The sequence below is a fragment of the Anser brachyrhynchus genome (genome assembly GCF_964034855.1).
Source record: "Anser brachyrhynchus genome assembly, chromosome: 2".
Taxonomy (NCBI): Eukaryota; Metazoa; Chordata; class Aves; order Anseriformes; family Anatidae; genus Anser; species Anser brachyrhynchus.
Genome location: NC_137695.1, coordinates 154,131,986 through 154,154,891, shown reverse-complemented (window position 1 = coordinate 154,154,891; position 22,906 = coordinate 154,131,986). Strand labels below are relative to the sequence as shown.

General features: G+C 39.7%; 1 protein-coding gene across 7 annotated transcripts in view; it reads left to right on the top strand.

Moving 5' to 3' along the window:
* Nucleotides 1-22,906, top strand: part of ZFAT (zinc finger and AT-hook domain containing) — an 89,505-nt gene that overhangs the window by 39,040 nt on the left and 27,559 nt on the right. For all 7 annotated transcript variants that reach the window (XR_013946173.1, XR_013946174.1, XM_080579028.1 and 4 more), the window contains exons 6-10: nt 153-1,627; nt 2,805-3,037; nt 13,235-13,322; nt 16,514-16,663; nt 19,201-19,374. Coding sequence is in view for 5 of the 7 variants with exons in the window: in XM_080579028.1 (XP_080435154.1) it covers nt 153-1,627; nt 2,805-3,037; nt 13,235-13,322; nt 16,514-16,663; nt 19,201-19,374 (2,120 nt within the window). In the remaining 2 variants the exon portion in view is untranslated. The remainder of the gene's footprint in view (nt 1-152; nt 1,628-2,804; nt 3,038-13,234; nt 13,323-16,513; nt 16,664-19,200; nt 19,375-22,906) is intronic.

Sequence of the window (22,906 nt, the reverse complement as noted above, 5' to 3'; positions counted from 1 at the left end):
TCTGTGCATAGGTTGCAGAATTTAAAAAGCTATGGGGAATACCTTTGTATAATAAATAAAGGTAAGTCTATTATGAATATCTACAAAGTTTTTGACATACTATGTCACTAAGTTTCAATATGGTAAATGCAGCTGGTTTTGTTTCCTTTTAGGTTGGGTCCAACTCAGCTGAAGATCTTTACATGTGAATACTGTAACAAGGTATTCAAATTCAAACACTCCCTCCAAGCACATTTGAGGATTCACACAAATGAAAAACCTTACAAGTGTTCGTACTGCAGTTATGCCAGTGCAATCAAAGCCAACCTTAATGTTCACATGCGGAAGCACACAGGGGAGAAGTTCAGCTGCGATTATTGTACATTCACTTGTCTCAGCAAAGGCCATCTCAAAGTCCACATTGAAAGAGTTCACAAGAAAATCAAGCAGCACTGTCGCTTCTGCAAAAAGAAATACTCAGACGTTAAAAATTTGATCAAGCATATCAAGGAAACGCATGACCTTCAAGATAAAAAGGTGAAAGATGTTTTTGACGAGCTCCGCTTGATGACGCGAGAGGGCAAAAGACAGCTTCTGTATGACTGCCATATTTGTGAGCGCAAATTCAAAAATGAACTCGATCGAGACCGTCACATGCTTGTTCACGGTGATGAAAGGCCCTTTGCTTGTGAGCTCTGTGGTCATGGAGCCACCAAGTACCAAGCTCTCGAGCTTCATGTTCGAAAACACCCGTTTGTCTATGTGTGTTCTGTGTGCCTGAAGAAATTCGTCAGTTCTGTAAGACTCCGTGCTCACATCAAAGACATACATGCAGATATGCAGGAAGCTTCTGTTTTTAACAGTTCTATCAATCAAAGTTTCTGCCTGCTTGAGCCAGGAGGTGATATCCAGCCAGAAGCTCTTGGTGAACAGCAGCTTCCACAAACTGCAGATGAATTGACTATCACGAGTGCTAATGTTATTAGCACACCAAAACCACCTACCTGTACAGGTGAAACAACAGCTGCAGACGTAAACCATAATGGTCAGCCTAATGGTGACTTAAAAATTGATACTGTTGCTTCCTTAGAATTTGAAAATCCTCTGGTGGAGGATGTAGGAGAGACTCTGTGTCAGGCATCAACAGACACAGCAGTCCCAAACATTCAGTCCTGTGTAGCATCAGATTGCTTTCTGCTGAAAAATGGTACCTCTGCTCCTGATGAGTTAAAAGTTTCTCCTGCAAACGAAGAGGAAGTTAATCACTCCAGTTCTGTAAACGAGCAGGGTGAAGCAATGCAGCTTTTGCTCTCTGAAGACAAAAGTTTAAATCTAAATCAGAACAATGCGGTGACTGAGAAACTTTCAGTTTCTGAAGAGCAAAGTCAGTCCGCTCCTTCGAGTGAATCAGAAACAAGCAACTCGTCAGTTCAGAACTCAGCAGAAACCGCCACCCCTTTGCTAGCACCAGATTCTAACGCAGCCATCAGCCCCCAGGCAGCCTCTTCTAATGCAGATCCATCAGATAATCGGAGTGGAGCTGTGGCCTTTATGCAGATCCTGGATAGCTTACAGAAGAGACAAATGAACACAGAGTTGTGTGAGAGGATAAGGAAGGTTTATGGAGATTTGGAATGTGAATATTGTGGTAAGGAGCAGTACAGTGACGTGGGGTTTTTTTGCTTTGTGTTTTATCTTTTTAATGTTATATTGTGGGCTATCTTTTTTCCTGCTCCTCTGGCTTATAGTTTTCGGTATGCTTATGGATCTTTGCAGCAGTACTATTTTTGTAGTTCACTATGGATTCAGGGAGGTTCACTTTGTGTTGTATGAACAGTATGAAATAATTCAAATCTCAAAAACCACTAGTAGAATATAAATATAGCAAAGCAAAGCTTTGCCCTGCTCAATTTTCTGTTGATGTGAAACTTGATAGAACTGGACAGATTCTTTCTGTCCGCCTGCCTCTCCCCACCTCAGAACTTTCAGTGGGGCCAAGCTCATCAGATTTAGGCATCTGCGATTAACCAGTCTGGGGTTTAATGCTTAGACTCATTATCAGCTTAGTGTAAAAATCAATGTTTCTTCTCTAGCATGGCAGGATGTATGATCATTCTGTACAGTAGATACATATACTGGTATATTTTTGTGACTTGTTTTGGACCAGTTTCTGTGAGATGAAAACTTCCGTTACTTAGTATAAGATCAAGACTGTTCTGGTTTTAATTGTTTTTTGAATTTATGGAAGTGGAAAGAATATACCATCCCCATTTATTTCAGCTGTAAATTTTTGTGCTTACATAACTGGGATGAAACAGCTTGGGACTTATCTTGTAGTCTCCCTTCTTGAGAAAGGAAAGGAGTCTAAGTTAAAAATTGTTGATTTTGAGACATCATAGTATGTTTATATACACTTTACTTTTTTTGGTGTTTTTATGTCAGAAAAGCCTTTAGGAAGGAGTAACACGAAAGGAAGTAACAACAAAGATTTCTGATAACCCCTTTTACTGTATAGTTGAATTTAGAGTCTTTGCATAGGAGAAGAGATTGAAAGGACTTCCTCATTAGGAAAAAAATGATCACTGATATGTAATAAAGTTACCCTTTTTAGGCTGTTTCAGGACATGTGATATGACCTTTTTAGACAAAAGCATATTTGTAAACGTTTTCATTAGTGAAGAGTCTTTAGACTAAGTTTTCATTACAGAAAAAAGGAACAGGTTTCAAACAGCATGCTTTGCCCTAAAAGAAAACTGGGTATGCATTGGAATTTTCACTAACAACTGCTTAGAAATTGCTTTCTCCCTGTCTGATTTTATTTTCAGGCAAGTTATTTTGGTACCAAGTGCATTATGACATGCATGTTCGTACTCACACTCGAGAACATTTATATTACTGCTCCCAGTGCAATTACTCTTCCATCACCAAAAACTGCCTTAAGCGTCACGTCATTCAGAAACACAGTAATATTTTGCTGAAATGCCCTACAGAACATTGTGACTACTCTACTCCAGATAAATACAAGCTCCAGGCACATCTTAAAGTTCACACAGAGCTGGTAAGTAATGAATGAAAGAGTATGTTTGTCTTAATTCAGTGTCATCTTTTTAATGTTTGGAATCGTGTGGCAATGCTTGAAGATGTAGATGAGAGTCCTGAGCATGCTCTACACACTTCTCTGCAGGGAATACATTAGTTAGAGCAACTATACATTTGATCTCTCTCATTGTAGCTTCCAGTAGGGTGTGTGAATCCAGTAGGGTATGTCTGCATCCATTTTCTTCCTTCAGTTTTCCCAATATTCTCAGATTCTTTGGGTCTTGATAGAGTAAAATGATGTCTAGTACTATTTACTTCACTTCATTCCATGGAACTGAATCTCTTCCTTCTTGCAGGTGAGTATGGTAAAATGAAAATCTGTTTCTGTCTTAATTAACAGGGTTAAATTGTTGAGGAAAAAAATATATGTGTAATTTTGCAGTAGGTCTAACTAAGTTGCAGCCCATTTACCATCCAGTTACCATTTCCTGTAGTGGTTACAAAGACGAAGAGTTCTAGTTTCAAAGTCTCCTATCTTATTTGGTAAGCCTTCCGGCTCTGAATGCCCATTGCAGTCGCTTCTTGTGCTAGAAGAGGTACTGGATCTGTTTTTCGGTGTCCTGTTACGTGTTTTCTTTGAGACTGTGTAACGGACTGCATGCCGTACTGGAAGCCCTCTTTCAGTAAGACGCTGCTTTGTGAGTTTCTCTGCTCCAACATCATCAGATAAATAATCTTCTGAGGAAAAAATGTTTTCTACATCAACCCTGCTTGCATATGTTTCAAAAATAGCTTGTGATGTTCAGAATAGGAAGGAATTTAAAAGTGTCTAAGGAAAGAAACTGTTATTCTTCATTGTTAATGACGGTGTTTTTTAGAAAAATTCACTTAAATGTTTCATCTTGAAAGATTAAGAAAAGCCAATTCCTTTCTTTACATCAGTGTTGCTTGGGGTTTTCTTGTTGCTTTATTACTTTGCATGGCTGGGCCAAATAGGTTTAGCTGCTGTCAGGAAAGGTCTGTGTACCGTGGCTGACTTTTCATACCATGTAGCAGGATCCTGTTCGCTTGCAAGGTAAAGCGCTGAGGTGCGTGCTAGACCCGTGTGTACTGAGGTTATGATACGCTTATACCGTGTATGAACACAGTTTTTCCTTCCAGTTTCATACTGACCTCTAGAAAAGGGTGTTGGCAAGAGCCTGCTACCCTGGAATAATGAAGTTGGCCCACTTTCGACTGTAGTCAGTCCTGGAGGCGGTCTGCTTAGGTGGAGCATATTGTCTTGTATGATTTTATGTGAAGATACTGACATTGAGTAAAGTACAGTCGAGGATTTCATAAAGTCCATTAGCTATTTGTAATTACACTTTCTTGACTACAATGCCTGAAAATTGGCATGGGCTATGTCATTTCAGTTTAGCTTTTTAATAGTTTATGCAGTAAAATATCTCCAAAAGTTAATTTACCCTTCTCTTGAATTTATTTTTGTTCTTTTTCCAGCAGAGGGAAAACAAATAAACAAACAAACAAAAACGGTTATTTAATAACAACGTTCACCCTTCTATCCTGTAAGAACAAGGAAACACGTGCAGAGATAGTCCTCTCTTCTTTACACAACATTGTAGTTTTCACTGGCATTGTCTTGTAAATAAATCTTACACACCTGCAGTATTGTGGTGGTTTTACCCTGCTGGGCAGCTGAGCTCCGCCACAACTGCTCTCTCACTTCCCCTCCTCAAAGGGAAAGGGGGAGAAAATACAATGGAAAGGGCTCAGGGGTTGAGATAAGGACAGGGAAAGCACTCAACAATTATCATCATGGGCAAAACAGACTCAGCATAGGGAGATTAATGAAATTTATTGTCTATCACTAGGAGACCAGAGCAGTAAGAACTAAAAGCAAGCTAAAACCACCTGCCCCCCATCCATCAGCATGGGCTCCTCTCCACGGGCTGCAGCTCCCCCCAGACCCCCTGCCCCTGCGTGGGCTCCTCTCCACGGGCTGCAGCTCTGGCCCGGGGCCTGCTCCTGCGGGGGCTCTCCATGGGCCGCAGCCTCCTCCAGGCCACATCCACCTGCTCCACCGGGGGCTCCTCCACGGGCTGCAGCGTGGAGATCTGCTCCGTGTGGGACCCGTGGGCTGCAGGGGGACAGCCTGCTCCACCAGGGGCCTCTCCACAGGCCGCAGGGGAACTGCTGCTGCGTGCCTGGAGCACCTCCTGCCCTCCTGCTGCACTCGCCTGGGGGGCTGCAGGGATGGTTCTCACTCTTCTCTCTCCAAGCTGCTGTTGCACCACAGTGTCCCCCCATCCCCCCTTTCTTCAATCAGCTATCCCGGAGGCCCAACCAGCATCACTCATGGCTCAGCTATGGCCAGTGGCAGGTCCCTTTTGGAGCCAGCCGGAGCTGGCTCTGATCTGACATGGGGCAGCTGCCACGCTCAGCTCACATAAGCCACCCCTATAGCCCCCCTGCCACCAAAACCCTGGCACATAAACCCAATGTAGAACTCACCACGTATGTACACATTCTTCCTAATCATATAAGAAAGTAACATCACAGCTATTGTGATATTATTGGTGTATTCCCTTTTTTAAGTGATGATGTTTGAATTAAGGATTCATGTTAATTTTTCCCCAGACAATTTCTACATAGCTGCCTTAAAAAGATGTTAACATACTAGTCTAGTGGTTTCAGGTTGTCTTCTACAGCCTGCAGGTAGGCTCGTGGCCAGTATTTCCAACAGCTGAAGTTGCTTTAAAGTATTTGTAAGAGATAAAAGCACTTCACCTCCTAGTCATGTGAAGTACTAGTCTTTTGTACCTGCAGGACAGCTTAGCAAACAAACAAAACAACATAGGTGACAAGAAAGGGAAGAATTTATTCCCCCTTTTATCCCCTTTATTGCTGATATTTTAAACAGAATCTGATTTTCTTATGAAATATATGGAAAGACATTTTTTAGGTGGCTTTTGAATTTATTAAATTTATGATGTGCATCTGATGGCAAAAATCTGTGTAGATGATGTGTGAGAGCACGTTAGAAGAAAGAGGCTGAAATGAGACATCCCGTGTCCTTGTATAAGCCTTGTACCTGCTTTTCAAGTGTGATAAACGTCCGCCAGCTCCCACCAGGAGGATGATTTTCATGATCCTAAATAGAACTGAGAAAATGCATTTCATAATTAAAAACAGTGTGAAAGTGAGATCTTTCAGAATTATGCTTACTGATGCTTGCTGTCATCTGTATTTGAGTATTTAAATGGATTGAAAAATTCATGTATTGGCATTTACGCAGTAACGAACCTTGGCAGTTCTCTTACTGGTCTTTGTGCCCTCTGCTTGCTATATTTACTTAACACCTACCTTTAGTAAACAGGGCTGCTCATTCCAAAATACACAATTTAACAAACTAGACATAGTTAAATATGGAAAGCTACTTTAATGTTAATTTTCATTTGCAAAATTAATAATAAATATTAAAAATAAAGCTTCCCCGGTGATAGTCAATATAAAAATCTCAGCTCTTTGTACAAATGCACATATTTTATTACGATGTTCCTGACTGCTCTTCAGCTGGATTCCTGTCTTATTTGGTGAACAGGGTAAGCGATGGTTGTTAAAAAGCAGCTTTCTGTTCATCCCCATCACTCAGTATATCGCACCAATCATCTGCTCTGAGTAGACAAACATCACGGAGAGGTTTGTGCCTGAAATCATTTTAAATCTATACATAAGTGATACTTAAAGATAAGCACCTCTATAAAATGAGTGCGGACCCGGAACAGCTCCTTGCTCTTTGGTGCCTACGTGCATTCACATACATTTCTGGATGCAAATGATTCTGTTCTTTGGAAGGATGCTTAGAAATTTCATTATGCTGCTGACCTTTTGTGTAATAGCGTGGTTAGAGCTCTGGGTAGGAAGTGAGATACTTGAGCTCTGATTGCTTTTTTCCCCTTCCTGAGCAGTGTCTTCTTCACACCGTCACTGATCTGGTTGTGATACCTCTACCTTTGGGCTGTTACCACTGCAAAGTAAAGAGTGCAAGATACTTGACAGGGAAAGAATTAACTGAAAAATGTCTAATTGGGCACTCAGTTGGAAAATGGGTTTTGTTTTTGGGGCTGGCTTCCATAATAAATGTCAGTTAGCCATTCGTTTTTACTAGAAGTTAATTCAAGAAAAATGCTGAAAAAGTACTCTATGCAGTTGCTTAACATTTTGTGAGCTGTGATTTCTGCCACCTGACAAACTTAAAAGTCTGTCTAGCCATTTACAAATTTTTATAACATATATATATAATATATTAAGTATATATATATTATATGTACAAATATATAATTTATAGCTTCCTTCATAGCTGTGCTTAATCACTTTCTGGGTACATCAGACCAGCTTAACAAAGTTACGTTTTGATTCTTACATCAGCTTAGTTCAGGAATCTTTCTTGATTTTATTTTATTTTTTTATTTGAGCATCATGACAGCTGTGGTGAGGATTTCTGAACTCTTTCACTCCTCAAAAGTGTAACCCACGAGCCCAGCTTTGTTCTGATTTGTTCTTATTTAAAACTTCTGTTGATTCTGTAGGTGCAGAAGCAGGCTCTGTCTCTGTATTACTCTACAAAATTAAACAGATTTTTTTTTGGTAATTAACAAATTGTGGAAACTTGCTGAAAATACTCTTAGACAAGGGCAGATGTGCATGAGTTCAGTGTAGCTTATTCCTTACTACAAGAAGGTCTGCAATTGCATGTCTGAGTAGGACTTGAAGCTGTAATTGCAGGAATTTTATTTGAGGATGTGATAACCCCGACAGATGCCTGACAGTGTTTGCGATTTGCAGGACTATGGCTAGCTTCCAAGCGCTCATCATGTGTTTTCCTCCACGTTGAAGAATATTTGTATCAGCTATGGAAAAAAATAAAAGAAGAACACAAAACATTCAAGTATCAAACTATCAAAATGCACTGAAATTAAAATATTGGAAAGAAAAAACAGTGTGGGAGGAGAGTTAAATATGGAGAAAGTAGTTTGGGGAATATTTATGTACTGTATGCACTGGTTTGCTCTTCACAGTATTCTGACTTGGTCCTGAGGCAAATAAAATTACTGTCATGCTAGCTTAGACACTTCCTGTAATTTGTCTTTCGTCTGTCATCAGTTTCTGTGTAGTACCTTGCTTTTCATGCCTTTTTTTTTTGGCTCCTTTTTTATTATTATGCTTCTCTGACGTGTATGTGTTATTGCTTGTGTAAAGCAATTATGCCTTGCCAGATTCCTTGCAGCATCTTCTGTAAAATCTTGTTGCCTTTGTTTTGTTTCACTGTTTTTGTTTGCTTTTGTTGTTGTTGTTGTTGTTGTTTTGTTTTTAATATATGTGCAATATAAGAAAGCAGAAAGAGTTGAAACAGGCAAATACTGCAGTATGGGGAGAAAGTGATGCTAAATGTCTCTTCTTCCTAGTTCCTTCACCAGCACAGCGCCTGGCATCAGGAGAAAATTCCTCTGACCGTTAGCTTCACAGAAGCTGTTTAAGGAAGGGGAGTGGCGATGGCAGAGAGCTGTTTTGTAAGCCAGTGTAATCCATTTGGCCCAAGTACTGCGCTCACCTGGCCGTCAAGTTCAGAGGCCTTGAGCAGATGAGAAGCATTCAATTTTGGCAGTGAGCACCAAGATCTGGTAGAGCTTTGTTTTATTTCCTGCTCATGAAATAACATCAGTACTACTAAAAGGAGTAGAGTGTGTTGTTGATTTCTGTGTCACATTTGTCTCATTTGGGCTTGAACAATTTTTAGAATGTCTGTGGCCTTAATTTTACACTACTGATGAAACTGTTTACAAGCAGTTAAGAGTTCACACAGTCTCTTTAGAAATTAGTGGCAGTACTGCCATATAGATAGTGAATTTATATTGATATATAGCACAATCATCTATTACTCTCTGTGTGTTCATAGGATAAGGTAGTTGTGTCATTCAAAATGTCACTTTATTGGTGAGTCCATTCTAATATCCTGATAACATTTATGATGTTTTGCAGCCTTGGTTATGTTTGTCACTGCTTGGTTCATTAAATATTAACTTCATAGTGGTCCATTGTTTTAAATGCTACATAGCCGGAGTGTTGTGGGTTTTGTTTGCTTTGTTGTTTTATGGCTGTATACTAGTACAGCTACCCATGGAGTTATCTTGAAACACGTGCCTCAAAGAAGCAGAATTCTCTTCAGTGAGCTGTACGTTATAACATAAGTAAATATTGCATCCCTTTCTTAGCACAATTTAAATTCATTTATATGAAGAGAAAGGCATTGTGTTTCCTGTGTAAGCGGCCTTATTTCATAATGAACCGTAGCACAAACAAGAAAATTCTGTGACAATAGCAGACTACTTTTTTCACTGGGTTTAAAAATATTTATGGACCCAATTAATTCTTGATTTGTGGAATTTGAACAGTATTTTCAGTCAGAAAACTAACTATTTTGGAATTATTTTAGCTTCTTTTATATTCTCGAGTTGGCTAATAGGGGGATTAAGCAAATCTCAGGAAGTATGGATGTGACTCTGAAATGGAAGTGGTTGATTGGATTATGCAGCTAGGCCCTAACAAAGATAGATCCATCCCACCTGTTACTTTTTTTTCCTTCAAAAAAACCCTCAAAGGCTTTTAAAAGGCAGGCGGTCTGCTATGGCACAGAATAAATAACTTTTATTCATAGCAGAGGAAAACTTGAATGCTGAGAATGTGATGAAGGTATTACTACAACCTCGGTCTAAGTCCTTCGAAGTGCCTCTGTCATTGCCTGTGACAAGGGCACTGAAGAGCTCAAGCTGTGCTGGGGGGACCTTCTTTGGGACCCTGTGTTGTAACCTGGGAGAGCTCTGAAATACTCAATTTGCAAGAGAGGATTTCTTACAAGCCAGCTTTGAGAGTGATGGGCTTACACTGAAGGACTAGCGCTGTAACAAGCTCTCAGGGCAGTGACAGAAGTATACTTAAACAGTCAAAAACTAATAACTTAAGCTCTGAAAGTCTGTGACACTGACCTGGACAAACAACTATGAAAGGTTTGACTTCAGCTGTATGCATTCTGTGAGACACTGGAGCTTGGCTCTGCTCAGAAGTGCAAGTTGTTATGCTGCAAAGGACGTGTTGTGAAGATCATAGAGTCATGAGGGTTGGGTTGGAAGGGGCCTTAAAGCCTACCTAATTCCAACCCCCTGCCATGGGCAGGGACACCTCCCACCAGGCCAGGTTGCCCAAATCCCCATCCAGCCTGGCCTTGAACACTACCAGGGATGGGGCATCCACAGCTTCTCTGGGCAACCTGTGCCAGTGCCTCACCACCCTCTGAGGAAAGAATTTGTTATACCTAATCTAAATGTACTATATTTTAGTTTAAAGCCATTCCCCCTTGTCCTATCCCTACACCCCCTGACAAACAGTCCCTCCCCAGCTTTCCTGTAGCCCCCTTTAGGCACTGGAAGGCCGCTGTAAGGTCTCCATGGAACTTTCTCTTCTCCAGGCTGAACAACCCCAACTCCCTCAGCCTCTTCTCACAGGAGAGGTGCTCCAGCCCTTTGATCATCTTTGTGGCCCTCCTCTGGACTTGTTCTAATACTTCCATGTCCTTCTTGTGCTGGGGGCCCCAGAGCTGAACACAGGGCTCCAGGTGGGGTCTCACAAGAACAGCGTAGAGGGGGACAATCCCCTCCCTCGTCCTGCTGGCCACTCTCCTTTCGATGCAGCCCAGGACATGGTTTGCTTTCTGGGCTGCAAGCACACATTGCTGGCTTATGTCAAGCTTCTCATCAGCCAAGCTCATTTACCGCAGAACCTTGGTGTAGATAACTTTCTAACTGCTTGAAGAAACCTCTATGAATTATTATATTTTATTTCTTTTTACACCATCATCATTTGGAAATATGTTTCTTGGTGCCTGTAGGCTCGTGTTGTTCCGGAAGAGTATAGCAAGAAAGTAAAGTTGTTACAGCATTAAAGTAGTGTGTGTGGAGTGGATTTATCTTTTGTTATATAACTTTATGAAGCAAGGTATATTTGTCCTCCTGTTCTGGGCGCAATCTGAAGAACTTCATAAAGATCATCAGTGCTCAACTGTAAATTAAATTTATATTGACTATCTTTTTTTTTTTTTGATTTAGAGTATATTTTTGAAACCAGTTACATAGCAAGTCTGAGGAATAGACCAAGATATGTAAACATAAAGTTCACCTAGCCCCTAAAGGATACTGTGCTTATGCTTTTCTTACACCTGTCAAATTATTAACGTGATCATGCAACCCAGCCTCTGAGAAAGTACAAATATTGCTAAAGAGTTTAATTAGAATTAATCTGTCAATTTTCATTTGAGTAACGTGTTCATGTAGAAGTCCAAAATCATCAGTAGCAGGTTGGGGATAATAGGTAACACAATTAGAGAGATCCTATTTCCCCAGATTAACAGCTCTTTCTTGAGAGTATTTTGTTAGCATTGCAGGCTTCTTGAATCTCTTCCTCCAAAAACTAGCTAGTGGTCTGTGCTGTTCCACCTTCACTTGAGGTTCTCAGGGCTGAAAATGGCGACTGCCCCAACTCCACGTTAGCAAGATGCTCTACTTATTCTACTCAAGGTGTTAATTCTCCAGAAGCTGCCATCTCCAGTCCCTGGCATGGTTTTCTCGCAGGAGCAGATGATTTTCTAACCGTGCAATCAGAATTCTTGTGCCATTGCCATATTAACTGCAGCAGGAGTTTCATATGCCATATCCTACTGTCAGGAAATTATTTATTGCTGTTTCAGCCAATGAGTTATTTCTTTCTTAGAGCTCTGTATGTGATACTGAATGCAAATACCTGCATAATGTTCCAAAACCCATTTACCATGAGAATCCTTCATTTTTTGCATTTCTTTTAAGAGAGAAGTCCATTTTTAAATGCATAACCGCAACATACAGACAATACTAACCACCTTGTCCTATTTTCATTAATATTCAGAGATGCTCTGTGGTTGCAGGTGAGAAACTGGTAGAGTCCAGAATTCTTTTTCTCCTTTTACTTCCAAATTTCTTTTTCATAACACAGGAGTCATTCTCTTTTTGGTACAGTAATCTCCTGTGCTCTTCAAGAAGTTTTTTGTCTTCCTGAAATAACCACTGAAATATCTGTTCTGTAGCATCAAGTCACCTTTCCCAGTGAGTGGTTTGTAGATACACATCTCCCACAAGGTAGTATGTTATCTGGTTATCTGCCTAGTTGTCAAGACTTACTAGACTTCACTCTATTTGTTGTTTGATACTTCTCTCATCTATTAATCTGATCAGTGCAGAGGTGAGTAGATGACCCATGTATTTGATTGAGTGTCTATCTGTTGTGTCAGCAGTTGCTTCTGGAAAGAGCACTTTCTTCAATTTATATCAGCAGCAAAGATTATTTTAAATTGGGTAATTCTCCAATTAATGAAGTCCTGCATTTTTATGTGGAGCCAGGTGCTTCTGGAATAACGCTAAGATTACAATAGATATTACATTAAAATTGCATATAGATAGAATTGCATCAAAGCTCTCTAGTTCAACTTCTTGGATGGTGTTAAAGCTTTTATAACATTGGTGACACTGATAAAAGCCAGAGGAGTCTGGAAGTCTTTAAATCAATATAGTAGAATAATGCTTTTTTGGTAATATGTGAAATGCTGAATATTTATAAAACGTTAAAAATGTAGCCAATAAGTAATGGCATCTGTCATTGGTAACTCTTCTGCTCAATTCCAGGCCATTAAGCAGTATTATAAATGCACATACTGGTGGATGTCTTCAGAATAATGAGATCTGATCCTTAGGTTTCAGAAGGGTGGATTTGTGAAATCACTGAAAAAAACCTGAATATTCCTGCTTCTATCAAATAAGTTTTAGTCTGTTATGTGACTTTATCTTTCAACTCCCGATCCCCTAAAGAGTCAGCCAGAAGATAATGCTTGCATTTATTGTGCATTTTCTCGTGTGCTGTAACTTGGAACCCTACATTCATGAGGATTAATGACGTGCTTAGAATTCTTCCATATTTCTCCTTCAATTATTTCACTATAAATATCTTAATTTTTTGTTAAAAAACGGAACTGTCAGTTATAACTTTGTTGAGAACTATGTATTACTGAATAATGGCTGCAGTGATTACACTAGTGGACTGATAATGCAATCTCTTTCTTTCTTGCTTCCTTAAGGATAAAAAGAGTTATTCCTGTCCTGTGTGTGAGAAGTCATTTTCTGAAGATCGACTTATAAAATCACACATCAAGACAAATCACCCTGGTAAGAAAAAATCAGGGAAAATTTCTCAGTCTTTTGCAATAAAAGTATAAAGTTTAGAGTGAGCAGTGTAATGTGATTACATTGGAAAAAAAAAAGAAAAAAACTATTATAATCTAACTACTGGGTTTGCAGGTGTTAGAGTGAAGGAGTTATTGTTCTAGCTTGTGTGTTGTGTAGTAAATCAGGTAATTGTGCTAAGCAATCTGTCATCACCTTGCAAAGAGCTAATGTCCATCCAAAAGAGGACTTAGATGAATTCAAATTAAGTATTGGGATGTCTGGAATTAGACCCCCAGACATCGTGTAACAGCACATGAGACATAACACTTGTATTGGCCATACATAAACTGACAGAAATGAGTGTATTGCACGTTATTTTGTCTGTAAGTAGTTTGTTGTGATTGTAGGCTAATTCATGTGAGGTCCCTGGGCTGAATCCAGGCATGCTCAGTTGGGATGTGGCTGGGCTAAACTCCAGGGCCAACTGAAGTCTGCAGGAGGGCTCAGACTAGAACCTGCCATCATATTCTACAGCCAGTATTAAGCTGGTTTGGAGAAACCTACCTGGATCCAAGCTGACCGCTGCAATTCATTCAAACTCTATTTACACCTTGCTTTACAGTGCCCTGATTTTGTTCAAGCACAACGTCCATATTTTCCTTCTCAGTATTTGTGTGATGTTGGGTAGAAAGGCTCACTGCTACTGTGGATGATGGAGAGATGACTGTATTGGGTAACATATGTTAATTAGCTCATTTTACAGTCATACTTACCACCCAATATAATTGGGTATTAAGAAATAAAATACCAGCCATGCTCAAACTGAGTTTGGGAAAGGAAAAATCCCATTAAAATACCTTTTTTTTTCTTGTCTCTGAAATATAATGTGTAAAGCAGTAGTTCCTTATCTTCCTATTGCCACTAGATAGTGCTAGGCCCGTGTTTTTTAACATTTTCCTTTACTCTGAGTTCAGACTAGCTCCCACTTCAGCTATCTTGTTTCCAACCCTCTTTATTTGGAGACCACTCTACAACAGTATGATTGGTGGAGGGCTTGTCATACATCCGGGAAATGTCCAGTACACCAAACTGAGGTGAGGAAAGGTTTCTCTGCTGTGCTGTAGTCAGTCGGTATGCCACCTGGTAGGCATAAAAATTAAAGCTCAAGAGCTGTGCCTGTAAAGCTATTGTGCTGCCTCATCCGGGGAATGTACAAGGTCTCGCTAAATAATGCAGTCTGCGAAGTAGCAGTACTCTTTGTACTGTGCACGGCGCCCTGCTGTGCTAAACTCATGAATTTAAATACAACGAACAATTTATTTGGTATCTGAATCCCTCTAAAAGTATAGCATAAATTTTTTGATCCAGCAAAGTGTTTTTTTTAATCTCTGGATTATAATAGAACTAAGGTTTAAAAAAAAAATGCACAGCCTATTATCTTGTATCCTCATTTCTAATTCATATATGTGAATAGAACTTATCTAATAAATCTGGTATTTTGCTGCTATATCTCCATGGTGCTAAAGAAATATGTCTAAGATATGTCTGTGCAGTAGTTATGCAACAACTATTTTAATATATGGAGCAGCATTAATGCACAGATCTTTCCCCTGTGCACACTGTCCTTGTAATCAGGAGGAAATCCTTTATTCCCACAACATATTTAATTACAAGCAAAGTAAATGTAAGGGATCTGTTGGTATAAACTGTCAAGTATTGCAATGGAATGAGTGCAATTGTTTTTAAAAATGTAAATGGAAAATAATAAAGATGGAAGAAAACAATGGATGCTGTTAAAAGGAATTGAATTTTAAAACGGCACATCAAAAAATAATTTAAAATGAAATCATTTCATATTTATCATTAAAATGCTATTTCTGTAGCTCCCCTAATCTTCCTCTCTTAATAACATTCAGCACACACACCCCCACCTCTTCCATTTTCATCAAGTAGAAAACATGTTATTAACCCGTACTCCAGTACTCCTTCCTCTTCTAGGTTTACAGAGAATAGGAGTTGAATTCTAGTCCCATGAAAGCAGTGGGACAAAACTCTGTCCCTTTAGACTTGTAGAGCAGTATTTCAAACCAAAGAGAGGGAGAGAGTTTGGCTTTATTGCCAAATGATTAGGGAACTCAGCAGTGAAGGAGTCTTGGATTTTGGTCCCATGTCTGAATTACCTGCCTTTTCACCCACTGTCTGATTTAACATGCAATTTAATAGTCCTGAGACTATTTTTAGAAGCATTTGGCAATGTTTTCTGTATGTGTATTTAGGATGTTTAAATTTAATCTTCCTTATTTCGAGCTTTTTCACAGTGACACCTAAAATATTAAATCATATGGAGTAGAAACTTAGAGTTGAGTGTGTTTAGCCTGAATAAAAGAAGGCTAGGAGAAGAATCTTAATTGCTGACCTGAGCTATTTGATATAAGAGTAAGAAGGTGATAGAGCCAGCGTCTTCTTGGAACCGCACAGTGAAGGGACATGAGTTAAAACATCGAGATTCTGATCAGATATTAGGAGAATAATTTTGACTGTGAAGGTGGTCAAACACTGGAATAGAGTGGTTGTAGACTGACCGTTCTTGAATATGTTCAGAACAGGGTTGGATGTGACCCCACGCAGCTTGGTTTACCTTTGATATTGGACCTCCTAAATTGGCCCCGCTTGGAGCAGGTGACCTTAGAGGTCTTCCAATCATATTTATTCCACGAGTCTCTTTCTGATTATCAGGCATTCTGAGGAGCATAGCAGTGACTGAAGTGAATGGAGTCTGGAGATCGTTGGCATCTCTGGAGATCTGAGGTGAAATCTTGAATAAAGACTTCTGAAAATACCGAAGAAAAAGGCACCAAATTGGTTTATTGGGAAAGTTCATTGCTGGAAAATAGTTTGTAAGCCAGTGGCACACCCAAGCTGTTATTTATTTGTTTTAACCAGACAGTGGGGACACTGAGTACACAGATCAAGAGAGAAAGGTAAGAATATACTAAAAACGTTAAAGGAAAAGGTCCTAAATTTGAAGTGCTGTGTTCTTTGCTTAGGTCTTATCTGAGTGACAGGAGGGAAAGTAAAGCTTTTAAAAATTTGAAGTGTATCAGGATCTAGCTCTTCAGTTTTAGTTATATAACAGAGAACAAACTCCCTGATGTCCTTGTGATTTTTATTATCTATTACTTTTCTCTCAGAGGTTTCAATGACTACAATTTCTGAGATTCTTGGCAGAAGAGTTCAGCTGAAAGGACTTATTGGAAAACGAGCTGTGAAATGTCCCTATTGTGATTTTTATTTTATGAAGAATGGCTCAGACCTTCAGCGTCACATTTGGGCTCATGAAGGTAATACTCTGGTTTTAAGCTTTCAGCCTTATAATCTGTCTCATATTCCACACAAACTTCACTGGCATAAAAAGAAACTGGAATCCTGTTGTTTTGATGTGTACATACAACTTCAGTGTGTATTTTAATTATATCATCGGAATGTGGCAGCTAGCTGACGGGGACATAAACAGCGATGAAAAACCCATAAGGCAATGCTGATGATATGTAGATGTATATGACTTCTTAAGGAAAAAAAAATAGTAAGATGGTAGCACAAAGTTTAAAAATCCCTTGGACTTAAAGTCTTGTTTACCCAATCAAAGATTATAACAGGTGGAAGACTGTTCATATGCTCTTCAGCTAATAATCTATGGAACAGATTGTGTGGGGCCATTGAGCACTGTCTGGATTCTTCATCCATTCTTTTGAGTAAAGCAGATAATGGGATTTGGTACTCCTGAATTGATCTTTTGGTTCCAAATTGGTTTTGCCCATGCAGATAATTTTGACATTTATACTAGAACTGTGTATTTGAAAGCCTTAACTGTGAGCTTACCTGCCTGAGCACTACAGTAGTGGTCTTCAATAGCTTTCACTCCATTAAGGAGCTGAGGTAATGCAAATTGTAAGCTCAGAACAATTGCTTGTGGATTCTGTAGATAGAGTTTATGCTGCCAAGAAAGCTTGCTACCCATCTCATCGTAACTAGCAGGAGAGAGAGGTGAAGAGACATTTATTCCAAAATCAAAGCATGCAATCAAGTCTGCTTAAAAGTAGGCTATAATTCCTCCTGCTTGTAAATCTAGTTTTAAGATCATGAATATCAACCTAAGACTGCCAGAGCCTCGTGAAACTGTTGAACTACTCTGCTAGTTCCGATATATCCAACTTTTCTTTGAAGGACTTACTTTGCCCTTGTATATCTTTGCTAGATGAGATACTGTCTGTCTCTCTGTGTTACGTGGTTTAGATGGTTTGAAAGAAGTGAAGTTCTAAGTGCTTGCATCTTAGACAGAAGAAAAGGTACCACTGTGTGAGCCATTAGCAAACCTGATGCTAAATAACAATAAAACACAGCTTTGAACATTCAGCTCGTGCTTATATATTAAGTACCTAATGAACCCGTCCTAAAAGGAGGACATTCTTTATTGTAGTAAATAGAGAATTAGAGTTATCAGGAGACTTTTAGAGGGACATTTCATTGTCAGTTAGGCATGAAGTTAGGCAGACTAGATTTGACTTTTATGTGAAGGATGAACATGTCAAGACCAAAATATTTGTATTTGAGTTTAAACTCAGTACCGCCATTCAGTAGAGACGTGTTTAATTCTAAAAGGACCACCCTAACACTCCAGTGTCTTAGTAAGCTAAATGATGCTCTCAAGAGCTCAGTATCATTTACTTAGAAGATGCAGATTAAGTTTCTTATATCATAGAATGGGTTGGGTTGGAAGGGACCTTACAAAACATTTAATTCCAACCCCCCTGCCACGGGCAGGCACCCTTGCCACCAGACCAGGTTGCCCAAAGCCCCATCCAGCCTGGCCTTAAACACCTCCAGGGATGGGGCACCCACAGCTTCTCTGGACAGCCTGTGCCAGGGCCTCACCACCATCTGAGGAAAGAATTTGTTATACCTAATCTAAATGTACTATATTTTAGTTTAAAGCCATTCCCCCTTGTCCTATCCCTACACCCCCTGACAAAGAGTCCCTCCCCAGCTTTCCTGTAGCCCCCTTTAGGTACTGGAAGGCCTCTGTAAGGTCTCCCCAGAGTCTTCTCCAGGCTGAACAGCCCCAACTTCCTCAGCCTGTCTTCCTAGGGGAGGTGCTCTTGATCGTCTTCATGGCCCTTCTCTAGACTTGTTTTACTATGTCCATGTCCTTCTTGTTCTGGGGGCCCCAGAGCTGAATGCAGGGCTCCAGGTGGGTCTCACAGGAGCGAAGTAGATGGGGATGATCACCTCCCTCACCCTCCTGGCCACTCTGCTTTTGATGCAGCCCAGGACACGGTTGGCTTTCTGGGCTGCAAGTGCACATTGCTGGCTCATGTCACCATCCCTGGAGGTCTTCAGGAAATGTGTAGATTTAGAACTAAGTAGCATGGTATAGCAGTGGACTGTAGTACTAGGTTAAAGATTGGACTAGATGATCTTAGAGGTCTTTTCCAACCTGAATAATTCTATGATTCTATTTTGAGCTTCTCATCAACCAACAGTCCCAGGTCCTTCTCCTCAGGGCTGCTGCTCAATACGTTCTCTGCCCAGCCTGTATTTGTGCTTGGGATTGCCCCGGCCCAGTTGCAGGACCTCGCACCTGGCCTTGTTGTCCCTCATGAGGTTTGCACAGGCACACTACTTAAGCCTGACAAGGCCCTTCAGGATGGCACCCCTTGTCAACATCCGAATTTTAAAATGTCAACATTCAACTTTTAAACTGTTGACCTCATTGCCTATGTTGCTCATGCAGTCTGAAATTTCTCTCTTTCTTTCAGGGCAATGTCTGCCCTCTCATCAAAATGTACAGCTTGTTTCATAGCGTGTTTTTTCTCTTCAGGTGTCAAACCCTTCAAATGTTCTCTCTGTGAGTACGCCACTCGCAGCAAGAGTAACTTGAAAGCACACATGAACCGTCACAGCACTGAGAAGACGCACCTCTGTGATATGTGTGGGAAAAAGTTCAAATCAAAAGGCACTTTGAAGAGCCATAAACTCCTTCATACTGCTGATGGTAAGTGCATGTTTATTAAACCCAAGTTTGTTTTAGGGCAATAAATACTGCCTGTACTATAGGACCTTATAAGCTTTCTTCATTTGAACACTGAGCGCTACTTAAAAAGTTTGTTTATTTCCAGGAGATACTTCTGTTCGTGTCATAATTCAAAAAGTTTTCAAAATTAATTTCTGTGAAAGATGACTGTCTCTGAAATTCCCTGAAATTTTTGCTGTGGCTTTACATCCTTCTGTATCCTTTCAGAGCACTGTTGATCTCAATAGACATTTGAAAATACAAATAATTCCGTGGTTAGTTTTACTTTCTTCTGGGAGAATATTATTAGGAGTTGCCAAATCCAGTAGCCCAACAGAGGAAAGGCTACTGCAGCTCTGTGTTCCCGGGTCTAGCGAGTGGCAAGTTTGGGCATATATTTCTAATAAACACATGCACAGCATATGCATTTGCTCAGTGATTTTAATATTTCTGTTATAATAACAGAAAAAATTGAGATGCAAATCCTGAAGAAAGCATTGTCCTTTATTTCAGAATTTGGGACACAACAGTGTTGTATTCCGCTGTGATTTTCAAACTGAACTAAATGATTTAGCAGGAGAAGTTGTGCTGACCTTCATTATGACTTTGTACCTTAGTCTTTGTTACTCATGCAACCTTTTAAAACCTATTTCCATTCTTTATTGACCGTGTCATTTAAATTCTTTTTCATAAAATTTGTGCCTGTTCTCTAGCACTGACCTTTCACATAAGCACGCATGCTCCCTGTTACATTCTTAGAATTTATTTGAAGTTTTTGCTCCAATGATACTTATTTAATTTTATGTACACTTTTATCAATGTATATAATACTAGCAGAAGAGATGTTTTTGTTTACATTACTATGATACATATTTTAGAAAGCATGTATAGTATTACCAAGTCAGTAAATCCTTCCTTATTCAAAAAGCACTTTAGTATTTTCAAGTAACTTGGTCAGTGGCATGCAGATTTTGCACATATGTATAAATTACATATGCAGGAATCAGCGGGTTCACTTATTGAATCTTTCGCTGATTCCTGGCAGGAGGAGAGAGCAAGCTGTATTTGAATAAAAAAGGAAAGCTGGAGCACGATCAAAGATCTCTTCCTATGGTGCTGTAAAAAAAAAAAAATCAAAAAAAAAATCCCCACATGGAGTTTTATTTCAAAACCTTTCTGTTTCGTTTTCTCCATCTCTCATATCCAAATAGTGAAACTCGGTAATGAACATTGTATTTGCTTTTACCTGTTAGTTCTGTTTCTTGAACAGGTTTATAGATGTGTAAGTAATTACTGCATGTCAGCTGAGGCTGCTTTGGAAATTTGGCACTGGTAAGAATAGCACTGGAGTAGTCCAGGAATTAGTCTTGGGTTTAAAGGTGTGAAGCTTTTTCCAACGTTTGCGTGCATGCAAGGAGCTGTATTCTCCGATCATTTACTGCTAGGTCAGGCCGAAGCCTTGACTCTCGAGGTAATACCTCGAGCTTTTTTAAACTGGCTTCAGCTCGTCATCGGCTGTAATAGCCGAGGTGAGTGCAGGTTCCTTGTTGCTGCGCCTCCCTCTTTGACTGGTACAAATGCGGTGCTCCAGGAATTCCTCTTACCTTTGGAAAATGCATTTTGCACTGGCTCCACATGGGGACAGATTCCACTACCTATGGAGCTGTAGAGTCATTTTCTACACTAAGCCCACCCCAGTGAACCCTTCGTGTATTTCAAACACTTGTTAAAAATAAGGTAACATTTGTCACCAGGAGTGTACTGTATGATTTGTCAAGTGAATTTCAGCCGCTTGAATGCTGACAGTTTCTCTTTGCCCGGTGTCTCCTTGCACAGTGACAGCACTTCAAAACTTCTTACTAGCACGCATCTAGTGTTCTTCAGTTATTTCACAAATAAATGAATTCGAAAGATGTTTCTGCTGTTTATGACGCTTGTCTTCCTGACTTACGAGTCTAGGCAATTTTGGTTCAAATATCAGCCCTGCAAAGTCAATTTAACCGGTGGAATATAAAGTAGTTTTCTGTCTATTTTATTTCACTCGAGGGTGACATGATAGAAAACAATTCTGCAGTCCAGGCTTATTACCGGTTGTGATTAAAAATAAACCAGAAAAACTGGTTTTCATTATTTTAATTAGATATCAGAAATTGTATCAAGGCTTTTCTTAGCTATGTTTATGGAAGCTTTCACGCTCAGTATAAAACACTTTCAATTTTTTGAGCGAGATTCAGAATTTAAAGAAACCTGAGCTCTGCGAGGTAATACTTCTTCATCCTTCCTTTTGCTTCTTTTGCTTTTTGGCTAGCTTTAACACATTCTTGTTCTGCTTTGATCAAATAGAGTTTGCCATCCATGGACATTTAAGAAAAGAATGCAGTCTGTCTGTATTTCGTACAGCTTGTAATTTGGCTGGACATAGTAGGACTGATACAATCTTAAAACACAGAGAGTATGAAAGCAAGACAGTGAAAGGAGAGAGATTTTGTTATTTTAAATCGAAAGGGAAAAAAGATTTGGGTGGGAATGTAAGGGGAACCTACAGCATGGTTTTATCTTTGAGAGTTTCACTCTTTGCAGAGCCACAAACAGCAACAGATGTTTCTTGAAAATGTCAGAATTCTTTCCTGTTAGAGTAACGATTTCAAGGCCAAAAGCCGTCTCTTACGATCACACAGTCTGGTATCTTGCAGAATACAGGCCATAATTTAGTCTAATAATTTTGCATCGCATTTCAGCGGGGTTGTAATACATTTTATTAGGAATAGCTAAGCAGACTTGATTGAAAGACTTCATGTGACAGGGCATCCATCTGATTTTGAGGAAATTGTCTTAGACGTTAATCATGCCCCCTGTTAAAAATGTTGACTTTATTTTAGACTCAATGTTCTGACCATCAGTTTTCAGTAGCTGAAATTCCAGTTCTTGTTCTTCCTTTTTGTTGCTGCTGTTTCAGGTTGGAGGGCACTACCTGCAGTATTGAAGCCTGACTTGGCAGGTCATAAACAAATTTAAAATATACTATGAATGCAACATAGAACACTGTAGTCTTCTCTATAGAACTTAAAGAAGCACCTTTCTTCGGGTTACACTTCTGAACTGAATTAATGTGTTTTTCACCAAGCAACCTTCAAATTACATTGACTATTTAATTGTGTCGTGTTCTGTGGAAGACCTGCTTACAGCTCAGACTTTCAGTCTGAAAAGTACTTGAGAAACAGCATCTCAAATCTTTCTGCGACTTTATAGCTTGGTATCTGTAGGAGCAATGTTTGTGCAAATGTGCACCAGTTGTCTTTGGACTTCCTGTCCACTGCTTTTTAATCGATTCATTCAGTAGAGAAGAACTTCCATCATCATTTTAAATCCATACATTTTAAGGAAATATGCACCCTTGTAAAATAAAGAAATATGAATTAGCACTGCAGGGACAGGTGACAGAATTTGGCTGTTCTCCCTTCTGTTTGGTAGCTGCAAGTCACCACATAGGAGGTGTGAGCTAATCCCAGTATGT